Source organism: Coccinella septempunctata, chromosome 6 (assembly GCF_907165205.1).
Source record: "Coccinella septempunctata chromosome 6, icCocSept1.1, whole genome shotgun sequence".
In the NCBI taxonomy this organism is placed as follows: domain Eukaryota; kingdom Metazoa; phylum Arthropoda; class Insecta; order Coleoptera; family Coccinellidae; genus Coccinella; species Coccinella septempunctata.
Genome location: NC_058194.1, coordinates 27,138,760 through 27,156,868, shown reverse-complemented (window position 1 = coordinate 27,156,868; position 18,109 = coordinate 27,138,760). Strand labels below are relative to the sequence as shown.

The following is an 18,109-nucleotide window of genomic DNA, read 5'->3' as shown; positions in this document are numbered from 1 at the left end:
AAACTTTTTTAGGGAATAAAAAAGAAATTTGGCAAGATTTTAAAATCATTTTTTCATACATGACTTGAGGAATTCGAAAGTTGTAGTCAAATTGATATTAGAAATTGATTTTTCTTTTCTTCATATACCAAATTTTAAATTATACTAATTCTTTTTCAACATCTAATAGATACAGGATACTTTTGTTTTTTCCATACGTATCATATCTTTTTCTGAAGAAAATAATCCATAAATATAGTCAAACTTGGTCCACGTAAGTACGGTGAGAAAACTGTTGATTTTTGGTTATCAATAAATACGCCTCAAACGACAGCAAATGAGTGATACTAACACCTACTCCAAGGTTCACGTCTGATTTGGAAACACCCTGTATACTTAAAGATCTAATATCGTGCACCAAAAACCGGTATCACAAATGATCACATGGTATCGCACATCCCCGACCAAAATCACCCAAAGCACCCCATCATATTCACTGCATTCTAGAGTAGGCAGCCATTCGCGAAATTTGCTTCTAGGCAATGTCTCTGTCCGCTTCTAGGCGAATCTGTCGCCGACACTAGCACCTCGTCGCCAGATATAGTCAGTCCGACGTCCCCCAAGATGTCAGACGCCATCGTCAACCCGCCCAGCCCGGACTCCACGCCGCTCCAGATGCACCCCACCCAGGCCACCTTGGAGAAGATGTGCCGCCTCGGCGAGTCTGGCGTCTTCGACGGCGGAGGAATCACCAGCGTCATACGGACGTTGCCGGTCATCAGGTCCCAGAGCCCCCCCGTGAGGCCAGCCACGACCGCCAGTCCATCCCTGTACCCGCCCAGACCTCACAGTTCGCCTGGACGCCCTGCGAACAGCCCGGTCATCCGGCACAGCCCCCTCATAGTACAACTGCCAGTTTCTTCGCCTAACATCCTCTCCCAAGTGATCACCTGCCAAGGGTCCATATCTCCATCCTCCACCACTGCCACTAGTAAATGTAGCGGGGTTATCATCAACCAACCCCAATTCTCACAGAACCAATTATGGCTTAAACACTCTAGAATTAACGGGATTAAACCCGAGATCATAGGGGGGAATTTTGCAACCCCTGCGCCCTTGGATCAAGGCCCGACCAGTCCAATTCACCGGGGGACCCCTGCCCGGCAAACTCCAACAGTGATCATGGGAGAAGCCGGTGGGGTTCGGACCATGATCTGGTCCCAACCGCAGCAAATCATGAACAGCCCCTTGCCAGAATCGTCCCAGCATCACTCACCCTTGGCCAGTTGGTCCCCGGGTAGCAACTCCAGCGTTTCCAACACGGAAGAAAGCGCGGCTCAGATGCTGCTCAATTTGGGACAGGACCGACTGTGCATTCCCAGCAGATCTACCCTGTCCCCTCAATCCCTGTCTCCTAGTCCTTTCCCAACATCCCCACTCAACATGGAGAGGCTGTGGGCTGGGGACCATCGGCAGTTGCCCACCAACCAGCAGATGCAAGCGTTGAACTTGATGTCACCACCCAGTCTGCCACCCCTGTTCAGTATGTCGCCGATAGATTCGAAGATGAACGAGTCCTCTTCCTCTAGCGACATGAGGGAGCCTGCGGAGGACGAGGATCAGCCAATGATCTGCATGATATGCGAGGACAAGGCTACAGGGTTACACTATGGGATCATCACTTGTGAGGGTTGTAAGGGTTTCTTCAAACGGACGGTACAGAATAAGAGAGTGTATACTTGTGTCGCGGACGGGAACTGTGAGATCACGAAGGCCCAGAGGAATAGATGTCAGTACTGCAGGTTCAAGAAATGCATGGAGCAGGGGATGGTCCTGCAAGGTGAGTCTTTTTTGTTTTTTGAAACTTCGTAATTTGTTTAATATCAGGATTCATCGAAAAACAATTTTTCCGAAAAATTTCCGTGTTCGGGATCATCGCCATCCAGTTCCTGAACCAATCGTATTTTAGAAGGATGTAATTTATGTTGTTTAAAGATTCTTATGATTGCTGTGCGTGAAACACCAGATACATAGGACTACTTCCTAGTGCTAAAGATCGGTCCAATGCTACATGACATAAGACAGCCACGTCCCACGCTTCGTCTCTTTCATGCACTCTCTTTTTGTTTCCGACTGAATCAGTAGCGTCAATGATCAGTTCGAGCGCGTCAGATTAATATAAGGGGGCATGCCGTAGACCCTGTAGAGTATCTCTACCAAAAATTAGACCTGTACGTAGGGGGAATTGTCAACTTGTCAGAATAGTAAAGAAAAGATCATTGTACATACTCGAGCGTGTCAGATTAAGATATATGTGGTTGATTACATGTTGAAAAGTATATATTCTCTTAATCTGACAATTTAAGCTTGTCGAAAATGTGTGTGAGGACGCCAAAGTTGCAAAAAAAAACGTCACGTCTACATTCTCGAGCGTTTTTTCTTATTTTGAAGCTAATGATTCAAGAATAACAGAAAAAATATAATCTGACAGTTTTAGCAAGCCGAAACAATAAAGATTGGCCATAAAGGTCACAAAAATCAGTTTATTTCCTTTATCTCCTTCCCTGGGCTTCAAATCTTTTTCGCATTCATCATGAAAGTTGTAAACCATAACATTTTCTACAAATTTTGTCCCAAGCAATTTTTTCTACGTTCAAACGTTTTTGAGATATATGGCGATTAACGCGAGGTGTTTAGCGATACATGCTGAAGCGAAAATTCACTCGTTGGAAAATAGTACATTCTAAGCTTCAGTCACAGAGAACTCTGAAATTTTCCTGACTAATTTCGAAATTATCTTCATAGAAATACCTTGTCATTTTGACAATTGGATGAATGTAGATTAGACTGGGATTCTACATTGACCTTGCCCTTTCGCATGTGTGGCTAAGCTTCTCACCCTTATCGCCCTCTAACTCGAGAACGTTTAAGAGTATGTAAAATTGCTTCAGACAAAAGTTTTGTAGAATTTTATTATCTACAACTTTCATAATGAATACAAAAACGATTAGAGGTACAGGCAGGGAAATATTCGAAAAAAAAGAATTTTTATCATCTTCAAAGTGTTAAGACGCTTTCCCCACCGTTGAAAGTGCATACATCATAGAACCTTTTTTTCTTTTTACCATCTAATCTCCAAAATCCACTAGGTCTCCACGACGCTCGAGTAAATCCCGATTTAACATCGTCGGCTCCCCAACTAAAAGATTGTCATTCATAAAAGCTTGCTCTGCCAGTGAGGATTTATATTTCAATCACTCAAAAGAGTCTTTACAAATTGTTTTTCGATTCACTTGAAAGAGAAGGCTTTTTTGAGATACTTTTTATCAAAATTGTAACTCTTCTATCGGAGGAAGGTTGAAAAAAATCCTCCATCGCTCAGGAAATAGAAATGGCCGAGTCAAGGAGAATTCAGATGTTCAAACGCGAGTCACGATCTACTGCATCGACCCCGTCGACAGCGTCCCCTAGGTATGAGGAAAAGAAAATCATAAAAATGTGAAATAACAAGAACATATTTCAAATCGAAGGCTACGCTCTTAATCATTTTCGAAAAATGGGAAGTCTAAAACGCTCGTATCCGCAAAGATCCGCTTTGGCATTGTATTTTATCTGGCGATTTATCAGAAAATGAGTCAAGTTTAGATGTATCATGAACTGCCTCACCTTGATATTGTCTTTTATAAGTTGGATTGGATCTCTCTTCTTCCGCATTGGAATTACACCATATAATACGTTATCGGAAACGTTTCACATGCGTTGATGAAGCGGAACTGAATTGTTTATCATACATTGTTGTTATTCTTCATCTATGTCTATTGGTATATGGGCGATTTATCGGCGGTATATCACGATCGAATGTCATTTCTTTCTCGGGATAATTTCATTGCTTTATCCGTCTAACGATATTGATGGATAACAGGAAAAATTAGATTTCAATGTAGTTTTTTCAAAAAAATTGACGTCCTCGAAATCGACCTTCAATCTGAGACATTTTAGAAAAAAATGGCATAAACTCTTCTGTGCTCAAACATGCTATCCTATTGAAGCTTAAGTATAAATTTTATCCAAACAACCGTCGAACTCTGCTTAAAGAACGGTTAATCGTTTCGAAGCAAATTAATTTTTCTATTTTTACACGAAATTATTTTTGAAAAAACCCTCAAAAATTGGACACTTTCTTGAAAGAAACCATAGAAAAACTCTCAAACTTGGCGGACACGAATCGCTCTAAAAATAGATGTCAAGATAGGTTTGCTACAAAATAAATGCCAGAAAACTTATATATAAAACTCTGTGGTCCTGCCAGGGGTGAGTAAATCGATAGACGACTATAATGAAACGGCGAGAAAGCTCTATCTTTTTAGGAAAGCGGATGCGGAGTTTTTATTCGTTTTTTCAACACGTTTAGGATCAAAAATTGTATTTACATCCCTATTGATGTCTAACAAGTGGCTCTCATTTACAGCTGTACGAGAAGACAGGATGCCCGGTGGTCGTAACAGCGGGGCAGTGTATAATTTGTACAAAGTGAAATATAAGAAACACAAGAAGCCGACCGGCAAGCAGACGTCGCCGAAATCGGCCAGCAAATCCGGCAGTCCCAACCAGCCGATAAAACTAGAACCTCCTTCCAGTATTCCAGCCGGTCTGATCAACGGGACCATCCTGAAGACAGCTTTAACGAACCCAAGTGCCCTCCGACAGAGGCTGGAAAGTGCGGTCAGCAGTTCCAGAGACAGGAATTTCTCCTTCGACTACTGCCTCTCCCTGATCAAACCCCTAATAGACTGTGATGATTTCCAAAACGTGGCCACCGTGCAAAATTTGCCTCAGCTGTTTCAGCTCGAGACTGGGATGGATGAGAGACTCTGTACTATCGGCGATTCCATTGTGTATAAACTTGTGCAGTGGGCTAAGAATTTACCATTTTATCCAGAGTTACCAGTTCATATTACCACCAAGATACTGACTGTCAAGTGGCACGATCTCTTGGTGCTGACCACGTCGGCGTACCAAGCTATAGCCTTGCCAGATGACCATATTGGTATAAACGAGAAGGTGAGTTGATTAAATGAACCAATTCAGTGCAGGCTCCTTATTGTTCTTCTCCATCCATCCCTACAAAATTCGAATTCTTGACTACAACACAAATATTGTGTTGAAATTATTGTTGCAACAATCATTTACTCCAATCACAAGACTATCTTAGCAGTAGTTCATTCTTACATTGGGCATATCTTAGGCACTTGTTGAATACGGCTTTATCGACCAAGCAAACACCAAAAAAAAATAAGCAAACTGAACTCAACAGCATATCTTTGTCTTCCTCCACATCTTCCCACTGCTGACACCTAGAAATACACGTGAAAAAGTCCCTAGGTTATTCCAAGAAATCCTGAATAATTCTACTAATATGATCATAAGTTCGCTCTCCTAAGTATTCAAAACCTACCAACCATAACAACATGAACAAGTTCCACTGGTGAATTATTATTCCTTCAAATTCACTGTGAAATATTGCTGCCCTTCAATTATGACAAGTGATATACTGTACCGAGTAAATGAAACATATTTTCACTCACATACCGCAGTTCAATAAACATTATATTATAACATTCGACCCTCATTACAGTAGAAAAACGACACCTTGATCTACAAGACCGCTAAACGCATAAGCAAGGTCTGATAATGAAATTATTCATGATGACACAACCTTTAGTTCTTTAGTGTGGCTTTTTGTTTCCTAGGATTCCTTTATGAAGCGAAGTAATTGTACAGAAATACTAAACAGCAATGAATGACGATTTTTTACAGAAATCAATCCAAAATTTATTGACATATTTAACTGAGTATAAAACAAAATAATCAAACAATATTTTAAGTCTAAATGTTCTTAAATGCATTATATAATATGACGTATAACATTCAAGTATGAAATGGTGATAAGGGTAAATATTTATTCACACGTTGTTACATTATTCTGGTGGACTCGATGAAACGCCAAATTTTATCAGATAGTTATCGGTCAACAACCGTAGTTCATTTTCACGAATTACACTGCGTCTCAGCAGGTGAACGTATCCATATAAACTTTATCTAGCCCATTTCAAAGTTTAAAAAGTCATTAAACTCATTCAGAATAAGCATTCGATATTTTTGTGTTGGAAACTGATTGATGGCAAACTGATTATAGAGAGACAATATTCATTCTATAGTCATCGACACATTTTATTGTAATCATAATCCAGAAAGTAAACTGCTCATTGAAGGATATTGAAAAAATGTTATTTTCAGAAAACCCAGAAAATATTACAAAAATTTTTAAACGATTGATTTTAAAGCATTAGACCAGGAGTAACTGCTTTTTCTAGACAAATACTGCAAGGTTTCTGATTGATAAACACTCCAAAGTTTCAGAGTGCTGCCGAGAACTTTTCTTATATATTTAGACTTTTTTTTATTATATGTATTCAGCCTTTGAATATTCTAATTTATTTTCCAGATGGAGATAAATTTGGCTAGACTTCAGGAATACTTCACTGCCTTGATTGGTGATGACTACTGTGACTCGAAGTTGAGGGAAGATATTTCATGTGTGATAAAGAAGTTACTCCAAATTATTCATACGTTCAAACAAATGAAACTCACTATGGAGGAATATGTGTGCCTTAAAGTTATTACTCTTTTGGGTAATGGTGAGTAAAAGTTTTATTTTTTTATTAGTTCAATATTTGAACTTCGCACTATTTAAAAATCAACCCCTTTTTCCATAAATATTCCTTAGCTCACATGAATACGATTTTTTCGCTTTCCAGAGAATTTTCCTGGTACTGGTCCTGGATACAGCGAAATGGAATCGGTTTTCGATAAGTACATGACGTGTTTGAGGGTTTTCATTCAACACATATTCCCCCAACAGACCAACAGAGTACAAGAACTAATGGGTATCTTACCTGAAGTAAGTTACTTTACCTATAAGGTAAACCAGGTAAAGGAAATTTATGAAAGTAGATGCATGATGCAGAATTATCTAATATGAGCACTTGTTCTGAGAAATCAAAAAAAGCTGCAAACCAGGCTACAAAACTCTTTATCATTAAAAGAACACGTTTTTTCGTGTGTTGTTTTGTTCAGAAGTACCAATTTATAATATGATTGTTTTCTCACGTGAACCACTGAAAAATTATTCTGATTTACCATAAATATTCTCTAACAGAGGTTATCTAAGTGTTATAATATAAAATTCGGTTTTTTCCTTAAACTACATACATTCAAAAGCAGTTTAATCATTATGGTGAAAGAACAAAATACACGGTCCGCAAAACCCATCATAGAACATTTATTTCCCACCAAAGTCTTCGAAATTTATCCATTAAAGTGACTAGTGTTCTTATTTGATAACTCTCCATTATTATAGTAGGCTCTAGAATATATAAAACAAACACTGCTAATTTTTGTAATTTTTTCGTTCGTTTTTTCCGTTAATTCGATTGAAGTAAAATTTATTCTTCGCCCTTTGCAAAACTAGGTACTAATTCATTTTAATACTTGAAAATGTACAAGTCAAACCACCAGTTATTATCTCAGAGAATTAAAATTGTAATTTTGATTCAAGATTCGAATATCAGTCAGGAAATATTGTGAATTGCATAATCTCTCTTCTTACAGATCCAAGATGCAGCTAAACAACTCATGGAAAGCAAAATGTTTTACGTTCCTTTCGTATTAAACACAGTCGATTTGAGGTAGTACAAAAGCTAAAATACTTCAGAGGTTGACAGTACTAGATTCTGAGGATATAATTTCATGTTATCCCGTGAAAGATTTGTTTTATTGATGACAAACGCACATACTATATCGATTGTTATGAAGAACTGATGTAAAATTAAGAAAATGTTATATGTGGATAAGACACTTTTTCAGGGTGGGCGTTCACAGTATAACAAACCAGAGGCAATTTGTCTCTGAACAAACTATCCCAGGAATGTAAGGACCTAGAAATGATCCATGCTGAACGCCCAAGTTTGACCTATCGTGGATATTAAATAGTAAACCATATAAATCAAAATTTTTCGTACGGAAGACTAAAAGTCGAGAATGAAAATGGCGGATTAGATTTTATAACCGCTCTGTAAGTCTGAGTAAGTTGCCTTCGAATGTTTAAAGATTGATGACATCAAAACTCAATTTATGAAATTAAGAATTTTCAACATCACAGCATCAAATGGTGAGAAATAGATATAAAGTTAAAATTATTTGATAAGATATACGTAGAAGTCGAAATTATGTCTCATTCGTTAATTCTGTTCGATTTTTCAACTTTCTTTTCGGATCTCCCAATTTAATTTTCCTATCTACTAACATTTACTCACGAACATTCAATTTAATAATTGAACACTGCCAGTTTTAAATATTCACTCCTGAATTTCTTCTTCCTTTTATATTCATGATGAATTTTGTTTTAATTTCACTCACATTTCGACATATTTTGAACTGCAGCACTGCCTTCGATGTATTCATTCCATAAACTGCCCTTTGCGAATGAAGTCTACTTATACTGCCTGACAAAATAATATTGTCTTCAATCAATTTTTCTCACTGCCATAATATGATAATTCTCCTTTCCTAAATGTAAATTCCTTCATATCTACGCTTATTTCTTTTACTTTTCTCTTTTTATTCTTTCACAGTTCCTTCTTTCCTATACCAAATCTTTTAATTTGTAGGTCTAGATTTATAATTGATGTCATGAAACTTCGGGTGTTTTGATGCATATTTTATTAGCTACATCTCACGATTTCAATGAAATGAAATTGCCAAAGTTTCATCTGATTTATACCCAAAATTCAATTGAAGAAACATATCATTCTAATTTTTTTTCATGAAGTAAATATCGACTCAATCCCATTGTATTTTTTTTTTTTGGATCACCCTTATCAATGTTATGAAATTTTTAATATTTTTTTTATTTTGTGATCGTCTAGTCATATATTATAGTTCATAGGTTCTCATCATATATCTTAATAAAATGCATTTCTCAAATTGAACTCAATCTTTTTTATATCAGGCAAGTCTATATATCAGTTTTTAAATCGGGTTTTGATGTTTTCAATCTTGATATCTTATATATCTTTATATATTGGGTAGGTACATAAGATGAAGTATACATAAATGTAATAATATACATAAGAGAAATTGTATGAATATGTATAAGGAACCGAACGATCAATCGAAAATATGTAAATTATAAAAGATATGTATATTAATATTTATTTGTTCTCATATTCATACGATCGATCTGAAAGTGTCGTATATTATGACTGCCAATTTTGTATGAAAGTTACCAGTGCTACCAAGTACATGTACAAATTATTGTTCCTTTTTGTTTTGAATATGTTATAATTTGATCATTCATATCCCAACTTTCAGAATTATATAAACTGATAATCGTGCATATTTGTATGGAATCACTGAAAGAACGATTTTTCATTCAGAGAACAAATTAGAAATCGAGTGTTTCATTTATTTTTTCCTCCTCAACGTTATAATCTTTGTAACTGTAAAAAAGTTAACTCAGCTGAAATAAGTATTACAGTGTGGAGAAACTGATTTGATATGTAACAATGGATCATTTCACTTTTGTAAATAATTTTTACAAACTCTTCATTATTTTTCAATTTTTCTTTGTTTATCAACTTCTTTCCTATAAATTATTTTCATGAATTATTATTTTCTCACCTGTTATATCTTTAATTTCTTCTCTTTTTGTCATGCTTTATATGCTTGTTTCTTCTAATGTTTTTCTCCGAGTAATAATTAATTTTTTTATAAAAACGATGTTCTTATATACGCTTACATAAAAATGTTGAATTTAATTGGTTTGTCTTCACTGAAATCTTATTTCTAATTTCTTGAATCATTCAAATTGTTTTATGTGTAACGGGAGAATATATTTTGTTTCAGATCCCATGCTTTTTTTGGAGACAGGTTTCGAATATAACCTAAGCATCCTTAAAAAAAATTCGCAAATTCCACAAATATGAATAATTATCAATCATTCGGATTCTAATAGAAAAACAAGTTTGAAAAAATGTATATGATTTATCATATGTGAACTGAATTTTAAAATTGTAAAAATAATTGTACTTACCGTTTAGATACAAATCAGAATTTGTTGGTATTTACACATTCACTTCAATAAGCAACAATGCTTGATTCTTATGTGATATATTTTGACAAATTCTGATACACATTAAGAAAATGTTTACCTGATGTATAAACATCTATTGAGTTACCGTTATTTTCTTTATTATTAACACTAAGATTATTCAAGCTTGTTTATTAGAAAATAAAGCAAATCATTATTATTCCACCAAGTTTTTTCCTGCCCTTCCTCAAGAAAAAAAAATTTAACAGTTTCATGACATGATATTTTTGACAGAATCACAAGGTGCCTTACCCATCCTCCTGATTTTCCAGAAGCTGATGGGAGAGAAAAAACGCTCTGAATATACTTCATTTATTGATAACAATAGTATCTGTATCTAAATAAACTATAGATAAAAAATTCATAAATTAGATCCATATATATAATACAAATATATTAATTCCTTCTTATTGTATTCAATCGGAATAATCCATAGTTTTGATGAACTCTACGGCGGCACAAAATTGTATCCACCAATACTGTTCTTCACCACACAGTTGGTTCTGATAAAAACTGTTGACAAACTGAATTGTAGAGAGTAAGTTGATAGGATTAGACTGGAAATAAAGCTGAATGTTAGTCACTGCGATGACAAGATATAAAAACGTGAATTTCCAAAAGTTTTACAGCAAATTTACCTTTATGATGACAAATACCAGAACAGGTGTAAAGTCATCAGCTGTCGTTGAAATACTTTGAGCCATCGAAAGAAGATCCATGATACATTTCGCACAGTGCACAACGCAATTTACTTTGTCTCTAGGTGTTCTGAATGCGCTCATAGCACTCAGAGCATCCTGAGCTGGCAACCAGGGACATTCCCTGAGGTACTTTTTCTGAATCATCATATATTTATGTCCCGGTGTAATAATATGGGATAGTTTCTCTATGTGCTCAAACAATACTCTACAATTCGAAAACAGAAATAGAATACCCTTTTTTGAGATCATTTTGAAAATTTTTACCTGTCCCTGTCCCTGTCGCCATCCCCATTGGGGTAGAAAGCATTCTCGTAAACTTTGCTGATTATGTGCCTTTGTAGGGCCTTCTTTATGGTGTTTTTTCTTTCCTTCAAGATTTCTGAAAAAAACATTTTGAACACATTGCAGTAAATCAACTGAGTCACCCACCATTCCATAAAACATTGCTCCTCATACTGGAATATAATTCAGCATAGAAATTGTTCAGAAGATCGCATTTCTCATCCGATAAACTCTGCTGCTTGAATTCCTCGCAGAAGTTGTTCATTTCCATTTCTTTTTGTCTCAGAAAATCATCAACATATAAGATTGCTAAGTATTCCTCACATTGTTCTTTTTCGTAACATACTTGTTCTTGCAATCTGCAAATATGAAAAGTGCTGGCCCATTTCATACATTTTGTGGAATATATTAAAAAACATTTAGAATAATGAAAAAGTTTCAAAGGCACAAAGCAGCACAAACCTAGCACAATCTAGCACAAACCTAGCACGATTCAGAACAAAAAAAAAATTGAAAAAGTGCTGGGTCAACTTTGAACACATACAATACTTATAACTTGGTACTTTAATGTGATATTTTGATATTTTCAATGCCCTTTTTTATCCACTAGCAATCAGGATATCTGAAACATGAAATAATGAACTACTTCACATACCCGTTTAGAAAAGCTTCACTGAGCAAGAGTTCTCTCCTTGAGGAGGTAAGGTACTGAGTGTAAATGGATCGTTTTAGAATATCGTCCTTCATGGATTTGACCAATTTATTGCAACTTTTCTCATTGAGCAATTGTACACACTTTAGTGTTTCAGTTATTCTGGCAACGCTCGACCAACGCCTCATTTTTCGAGCCTTGCCCAATTCAATGCGTAAAATTGTTTCAATTTTACTCTGGAGGGGCATTTCAGAAACCTGCATTTAAAATTATTACAGTATGAACTTTTCCGAAGTGACTTTCGTTCTCACCTTGATATCACCGGGTAATTGTATAGTTGAGTGGCTTAATACCATCCTGAGTTTATTCTTGACATCTCTGAAGGTATTGCAACCTTGATTGGATATGATAGTACTTTCACTAATGCGCCTTATTCTTGAAGCTTTTTGAGTTTGTTCGTTCATCTTATTGCTATTGTTTTCTTCGAATGTTTTTGTACGATATTTTTCTAATATTTGTTCAGACGAATCTGGAATAACTAATTTGTACTTTCGTGAATTAATAAGAAAAAATGGGGTGAATCGATAAAAATAAAACAAAAATAAAACAAAAACATAATATGAATGAAAACCTGAAAATTATCTACCAATGACTTAGAATTGATCAGGAACTGGATATAAGAATGCAACTCACCCATATTATTTCCGAATTTGACTTGTAAAGGTTGAGATTTTCCAGATCCACACCCACTTCCAGAAGCAGCTTCCTCCTCATTCTCCATCCTCAAATCATCGCTATTCCTGAAGGATTTACCTCTCCGGTTACGGAATCCCATTCTCAGTTTACCAAAGAAACCACCCCTCTTGCTCCTGTGGTCATCCCCCGAATATTTATCACCCTTGTCGGCGCTTATATCAAAACTGATGCTTTTGGGTATAGCTCCAGTGGATGAAGAAGTTCTTGTGGTGCGTGAATTCACAACTGTCGATTTTTTAGTCATCATAGTACCTGGGTTGATGTAGTTTGTTACACTCAAAACCGACAGCTCACTCGTACTTTCAGAGGGTGTTGAGGTTACATTCAAACTGCTTTGTGAACTGTTCATCCACTGCTTATGTTCCCATTTTTCAGAGTTTTCATTGTTGGTTTTGTTCTCTAAACTATTACTACTACTTCCACTTGAACTGGAATTCAAACTGCAGTTGCTCAGAAGAATTTCATTAGTCCTGTCCTCGTATTTGGTGCTATTTTCTTTGATGTAGGACAAAGATACCTCATTCGATTCATTATCCATGTTGTATATCTTTTGATAGCCATTTGCTCCACCCAAGTTGTTTTCCAGTTTGTCATTTGTTTTTTGCACCCTACTAGACACAAATGAGCAAGTAGATGACTGTGTTGTCCTCACTTCAGTTGTTTGTTCACTGTAGGTTAGAGTGTTTTGTGTGGAAGAAAATGGCAGTGGTTTAAAGATAACATTCGCATTGCTATCCTTCTTACTGCTTTTCTCTACACTTTGCGCTTTCATGCGGGCATTTTCTTCCATTCTACTCTCTAATCTTCTCATTTCTTGGAAATTTGACGCTAAATTCGATTGATTCATGAAAGAGTTTGATGAGCTGGATAATCTCCGGCTGCCTGGTGTCAGATTCTCATCTGTTTCCGATCTAGTGTCATCTGAGGGTGCTATGCTATTTGTGTCGTCTGACTGAGCAATACTTCCGGTGTCATCATTGTCAACATCTATCAATCTCTCCGTGTCAGACGCCATAACATCTGTTGACCAGGCACTTTCACTTTGTGTCTCTGATACATCCAGCATATCTACAAGTAGCAATTTTATGATTCCCAAACGAATTTGACGAAAAATCTTATATAAAAAAATTATTAAAGATTAATTTGAAATTTTTATTTTACTCACTAATGGGAACCTCGACAATAGGCTGATCAATCAGTGAAAAACACTGCTGTTCGTTTCTGGAGTCATTTGCATCCGCAGCCTCATTATCAGATGCCAGAACGTCTGTACTCCAGGTTTCGGAGATGAGGGAAGTCGTTTCATCCCTACCAGGGCCTGGCAATTTGATTTCAAACTTGCAGAATTTGTCGTCTATTTCAGATCTTATCTGTCGACTCAACTGCGATTGCTGCTGTTGTAGTTGAGCATTATCAGCTTGCCTATTCTCGGCTGGCCCTCTGTCGTCGTTTTCGTTAACCTGGGAGCTGGGTGTATCACGTCCCGATATGTTAGGCGTACCCCTACCTGAAACATTGGCAGACAACATGTCTGAATAATTGTCGTTCTGATCCTCGTTCTCCATTTCTAAGCTGCTTGCAACAGAGTGATTACTAGCCCCTTCTGAAATTGCCTCCAGGTTATCGGAAGTATTCCCGATAGAACCCTCATCTTGATATGTGAAACTAACTTTGCTATCATCGTTAATATCATCACTTTTCTCCATTTCCTCGGAAACATCGATGTCCTTCTCATACAAATTCGCGTTATCTATAATCGTTCCTTCAGAAAGCATACCAACTGGTTCGATACTGTCGGTCCTTATAGAAAACAGCAGCACAATGTTACGCACTGTTTGGAATTCTTCAGGCAGTTTTGAATTTGTTCTGGAAACTGAAATGGCCATGAAATCAACCTAGATCGATTTATTTTTCACTCACCTAAGGATAATAGAGTTGAGGATCTTTTATAGTTATTGTCGCCATTTCCATTGTAAAGCCGGTTCTGTTTAGGCATCGAATTTGCCATGCTTTCTATGCTCAAGGCAGATATCTGACCAACTATCGAATCGGTTAGAATTGGATTTGTTTTGTACACTTCATTTTGCATTATTTCACTATGGACTCTTTGTAGGAATGTAACCTGAAGAAAAAATCACCTGAAAGCTGATACCCTACCATATCTCAATCATCTCCCATTAATATCAATGTATCTCTGGACATCGGATAAAAACTTGATATCCCTTATCTCCAAAACTTATAACGACCTTAACACTAAATTCTACCACTCACCAGCAATCTGATCTCTTGTTCAGTAAACAGTGCCACGTCTCTGAAAATAAATGGTGTTACATCTAAAAATGGAGCACTATTGTGCTTGTTTTCACTGAAAATATCCTCCATCAACTGCACAACAGTATCTTTACTTATCAAACTATACAGATCTATGGCTCTCTGGTCTGGAGATTCATGTTTCATAAGAGCTAAATTTTGGATGATTTGACCAATTTGCATCAAGTTGTGCCTTGATACTTGGGTGATTTGTGCGTCGCAAATCCCATATTGTAATGGGTTCACGATCGCAGGACATATGAACATCGTGAAAATAAGTTCTACAAGAACTGCATTAGCCTGGAAAAAATTTAGCTAAAATCGATTTCATTCGATTATTGAATTTTCCTCACCTCCTTTTCATCGAAGGAATCTGAAATCAATTTACTTATCTGATATGCAAGCCATGCTAAAGGTTTGGGAAAACTTAGACTATTCTCTTTCAAGCCTGAAATAAAAACATTCGTTTCTGCAGCCAATTTTTTCACCACAACATTTCTATATTCCTCAGGGCTATTGAATAATAGCTTGATATTCTCTTCTTGGTGAAACCTAAGGAAAAAATTAAACATTTTGGGGTTCAAAACGAAAGGGAGTGTTTCTCACCTCATTTCACTTTTATGTGGATCAATATCCAAATAATAATCAATGGTTAGCAACCTCAATATGGGGACTTCGAATGCACCACTTAGAAAATACTTTGCAGACAATAAAACCTCATGAAACATGTAATACAAGCATTCAAATGAATTTGCACGTTGCTTAAGAGCCCTGAAATCGAACTGCTATTTACAGCTATACATCACTCATTATCGTTGTTTTACCTTTGTGGTTTTTCGTTTCTGAATAGTTGATATTTAGCAAGTTCGTGAAGTAAAACCAGCATGTAGTTTATGTCTTCCGGGAATATCAAAGAAGCGTACAATCCAGAAACTATACTTTGCATTATGCTCAAGTGTGTTTGTTCATCGTTTAATTGTTCACCGATGATAAGCCATTGGGCCAATTGTTCGGGTTGAGTTCTCAATATTTGCAAGAGGGCACCCAATTTTCCAGCATTCTGGAATATTGAATATGTATCATTGTCTCATTCAAAATAACGAAGACCCAGTTAAGCCATTTTGCGAAGTGGGTTATGCATATTGCAAATTTTGCTTACCTGAAATCCAACAACATTTTTGGCTTCAGCAAATTGAGCCGCACCGATAGAAACAATTTCATGAATATTTTGAATGGTAAACTCCCTTTGAGGTAGAAGAAAAAGTCGCTTTTTGGTAGTAACCCATGTGGATTGAAGCAGTTCCTCAGTTTTATTTCGTACCTGAATGGATCTTAATTATAGTTTCTGTTTTTCTTGAAGACTATCATCAATCAATCAATATATGACTGAGCCATTTCATAACATACCTTTTCATTCAGTTCTTGTAACAAGTTCTTCTCGGATGATATATACAGAGCCTCTTGTCGTAATTCAGAAATGAATCTGAAGACATTTGAATCATCTTTATCATCACCAGAATCATTTTGCATTATGGTCCACTGTGATCAATAAATTTATCATCACTAATTCAGTTCACAGTTAATAAAAAAATTGACTACTAATTCTTTTTTTACTAACAAAATGTTTAAAACTGCAAACACCAGATAATCAATAAGCTTCTAGCTTCCTCAAACCAGACGACCAAGAAATGTAATGAGACATCTTTTATATAAGTCAGCATGTAAGTTTTGTGTGGGAAACATACTTTAGTAATTTTCGATCCAAGTTCATACTTGGGAAGTGTTCTGTTAATTTTTCAAATAATAAGAACAGAACAGCCATACAATACAGGAGCTTCAATAACAGTTCTAACATCAACATTTTTTAGCTGAAAGCTGAAATCCATAGGCAGTGAAGTCTTGAGTTGAGCTGAATGACTAACTGTATTGAATAATCATCCCATATTCTGAATCACATATGAATTTTGCTGTTTTGAGCAGCATTAATCATAAAACATGAAATAAACTAATCAACTGCTTTGTTGTAAATCATGAACTTTCGAATTTACCACTTGAATAAATACTATGTATGGAATGTGAATGTAACACTTATAAGTTATATCCATGAATAAAATTCTTTTTGGCAACTTCAAATTATTTGAAATTATTGGAAAAATTCCATATATATTTCCTTTTATTCAAACGCATTATGAAAATTTTTCCAAGATGACAAATTTTTTGTGATAAGATTTTAACGAAACATGAAAGGAAGGCTCCATAAAAGGTCTTCTATTCAATAAGATAACATGATCCTTGATTAATTGTGAACTTCTCAAATAAACTAATATTCTGATGCTTCAAAAATAGTCCTGAGGTCAAATTGAAACAAAACTACGAAAAAGATAAGAATATGTATCAGGAAAACACCTAACAAGTCTTTTGGTAAAAGTTTCCTCTGGTGCCCACCACCGATTTTGTCGTCGATTTTTTTTCAGATACTTAAAGTAAAGAAATCCATTGGCAAATATCTCAACTAATTTTGGTCTAACAGTTTCACGACAGATCCTGAGATTTCTCCAATATGAATATCAGTGACCTACATCACCAATTGCTTCAATACAATTTTGTTTTGTAAATAAACTAGTCCCCCTTAATTAATAGGAAGGCATACAGGAGGGAAATTGTAGGTAATGAGTGATTACACTTCATTTAGAGCATCAGCATCAAAATAAGATGAATACCAATTAGTATGTGATAGAAAAGAGCAATTCATTTGATAAAAATGTGTCATCTGTGTGGAACAATGTTCCTAATTGAATTTTGATTTAATGGGCTACAATGCCACTCAATGCATTATTATATTGAAGACAATTGAAGTTACGTGTTTAAAATCACTTCCTCATGAAGTTTTCCAATTTTTCATATCACTTTACATACACCCACTAATTCCCGAGAATTAGACCAAACTCTTACTTAGCAAAATAAAAAAACTACATAATAATTCTTATTTGAAATAATGCAAAGATCTTTTGTCAGGTATTATTTTCTTGTACCTTTATACAATCAATATACCTAATTTCACTAAATACACAAAACACACCACCCACTACTTTTGAATATTTTTGTTTAGATTATTGTTGTTCTCACAAGAAATTTCTCATGACGGATTGATTTTGATTATTGACGACATTATTTATGGAACGTTCCATTTGAAAGTTTTATAAACGAACTAACAGGGAG

The 18,109-nt window shown here is 35.8% G+C and overlaps 2 protein-coding genes across 9 annotated transcripts in view; one reads left to right on the top strand and one right to left on the bottom strand.

The window, feature by feature from the left end:
- Window positions 1–10,354, top strand: part of LOC123315538 (hormone receptor 4) — a 56,349-nt gene extending 45,995 nt beyond the window's left edge. For 4 of the 6 annotated variants that reach the window (XM_044901268.1, XM_044901269.1, XM_044901266.1 and 1 more), the window contains 5 exons: window positions 542–1,819; window positions 4,448–5,040; window positions 6,485–6,677; window positions 6,798–6,970; window positions 7,651–10,354. In XM_044901268.1, the coding sequence (XP_044757203.1) occupies window positions 542–1,819; window positions 4,448–5,040; window positions 6,485–6,677; window positions 6,798–6,970; window positions 7,651–7,731 (2,318 nt within the window). In that variant the 3' untranslated portion in view covers window positions 7,732–10,354. Of the gene's footprint in view, window positions 1–518; window positions 1,820–4,447; window positions 5,041–6,484; window positions 6,678–6,797; window positions 6,971–7,650 lie in introns of all 6 variants that reach the window. The other 2 variants (XM_044901267.1, XM_044901270.1) reach the window with 2 other exon arrangements.
- Window positions 10,355–10,485: 131 nt separating this feature from the next.
- Window positions 10,486–18,076, bottom strand: LOC123315082 (GTPase-activating protein and VPS9 domain-containing protein 1). Of its 3 annotated transcripts, none has more exons than XM_044900644.1 (16): window positions 17,923–18,076; window positions 16,298–16,429; window positions 16,050–16,211; window positions 15,715–15,950; window positions 15,497–15,661; window positions 15,244–15,442; window positions 14,852–15,190; window positions 14,501–14,702; window positions 13,746–14,453; window positions 12,518–13,648; window positions 12,136–12,362; window positions 11,828–12,081; window positions 11,320–11,531; window positions 11,155–11,269; window positions 10,828–11,095; window positions 10,486–10,746 (listed from the first exon to the last, which is right to left on the bottom strand). In XM_044900644.1, exons 2-16 carry the CDS (start codon window positions 16,418–16,420, stop codon window positions 10,606–10,608), a joined length of 4,482 nt encoding a protein of 1,493 aa, XP_044756579.1. In that variant the 5' UTR covers window positions 16,421–16,429; window positions 17,923–18,076; the 3' UTR covers window positions 10,486–10,605. The 3 variants fall into 3 exon arrangements, with proteins under 3 accessions (XP_044756579.1, XP_044756582.1, XP_044756581.1); XM_044900647.1 differs by having other exon boundaries at window positions 12,136–12,353; XM_044900646.1 differs by having other exon boundaries at window positions 17,942–18,049.
- Between the last annotated feature and the right edge of the window lie 33 nt (window positions 18,077–18,109).

What these genes read in the sequence shown, in the direction of transcription:
- LOC123315082 (XM_044900644.1), bottom strand. Translation starts at nt 16,420, where the DNA reads ATGCAAAATGATTCTGGTGATGATAAAGATGATTCAAATGTCTTCAGA. An exon ending in AGTGAAGCTTTTCTAAACGG is followed by an intron (nt 11,532 to 11,827) that starts GTATGTGAAGTA and finishes TCATATTTGCAG; the next exon opens with ATTGCAAGAACAAGTATGTT. An exon ending in GGCGACAGGGACAGGGACAG is followed by an intron (nt 11,096 to 11,154) that starts GTAAAAATTTTC and finishes TTCGAATTGTAG; the next exon opens with AGTATTGTTTGAGCACATAG.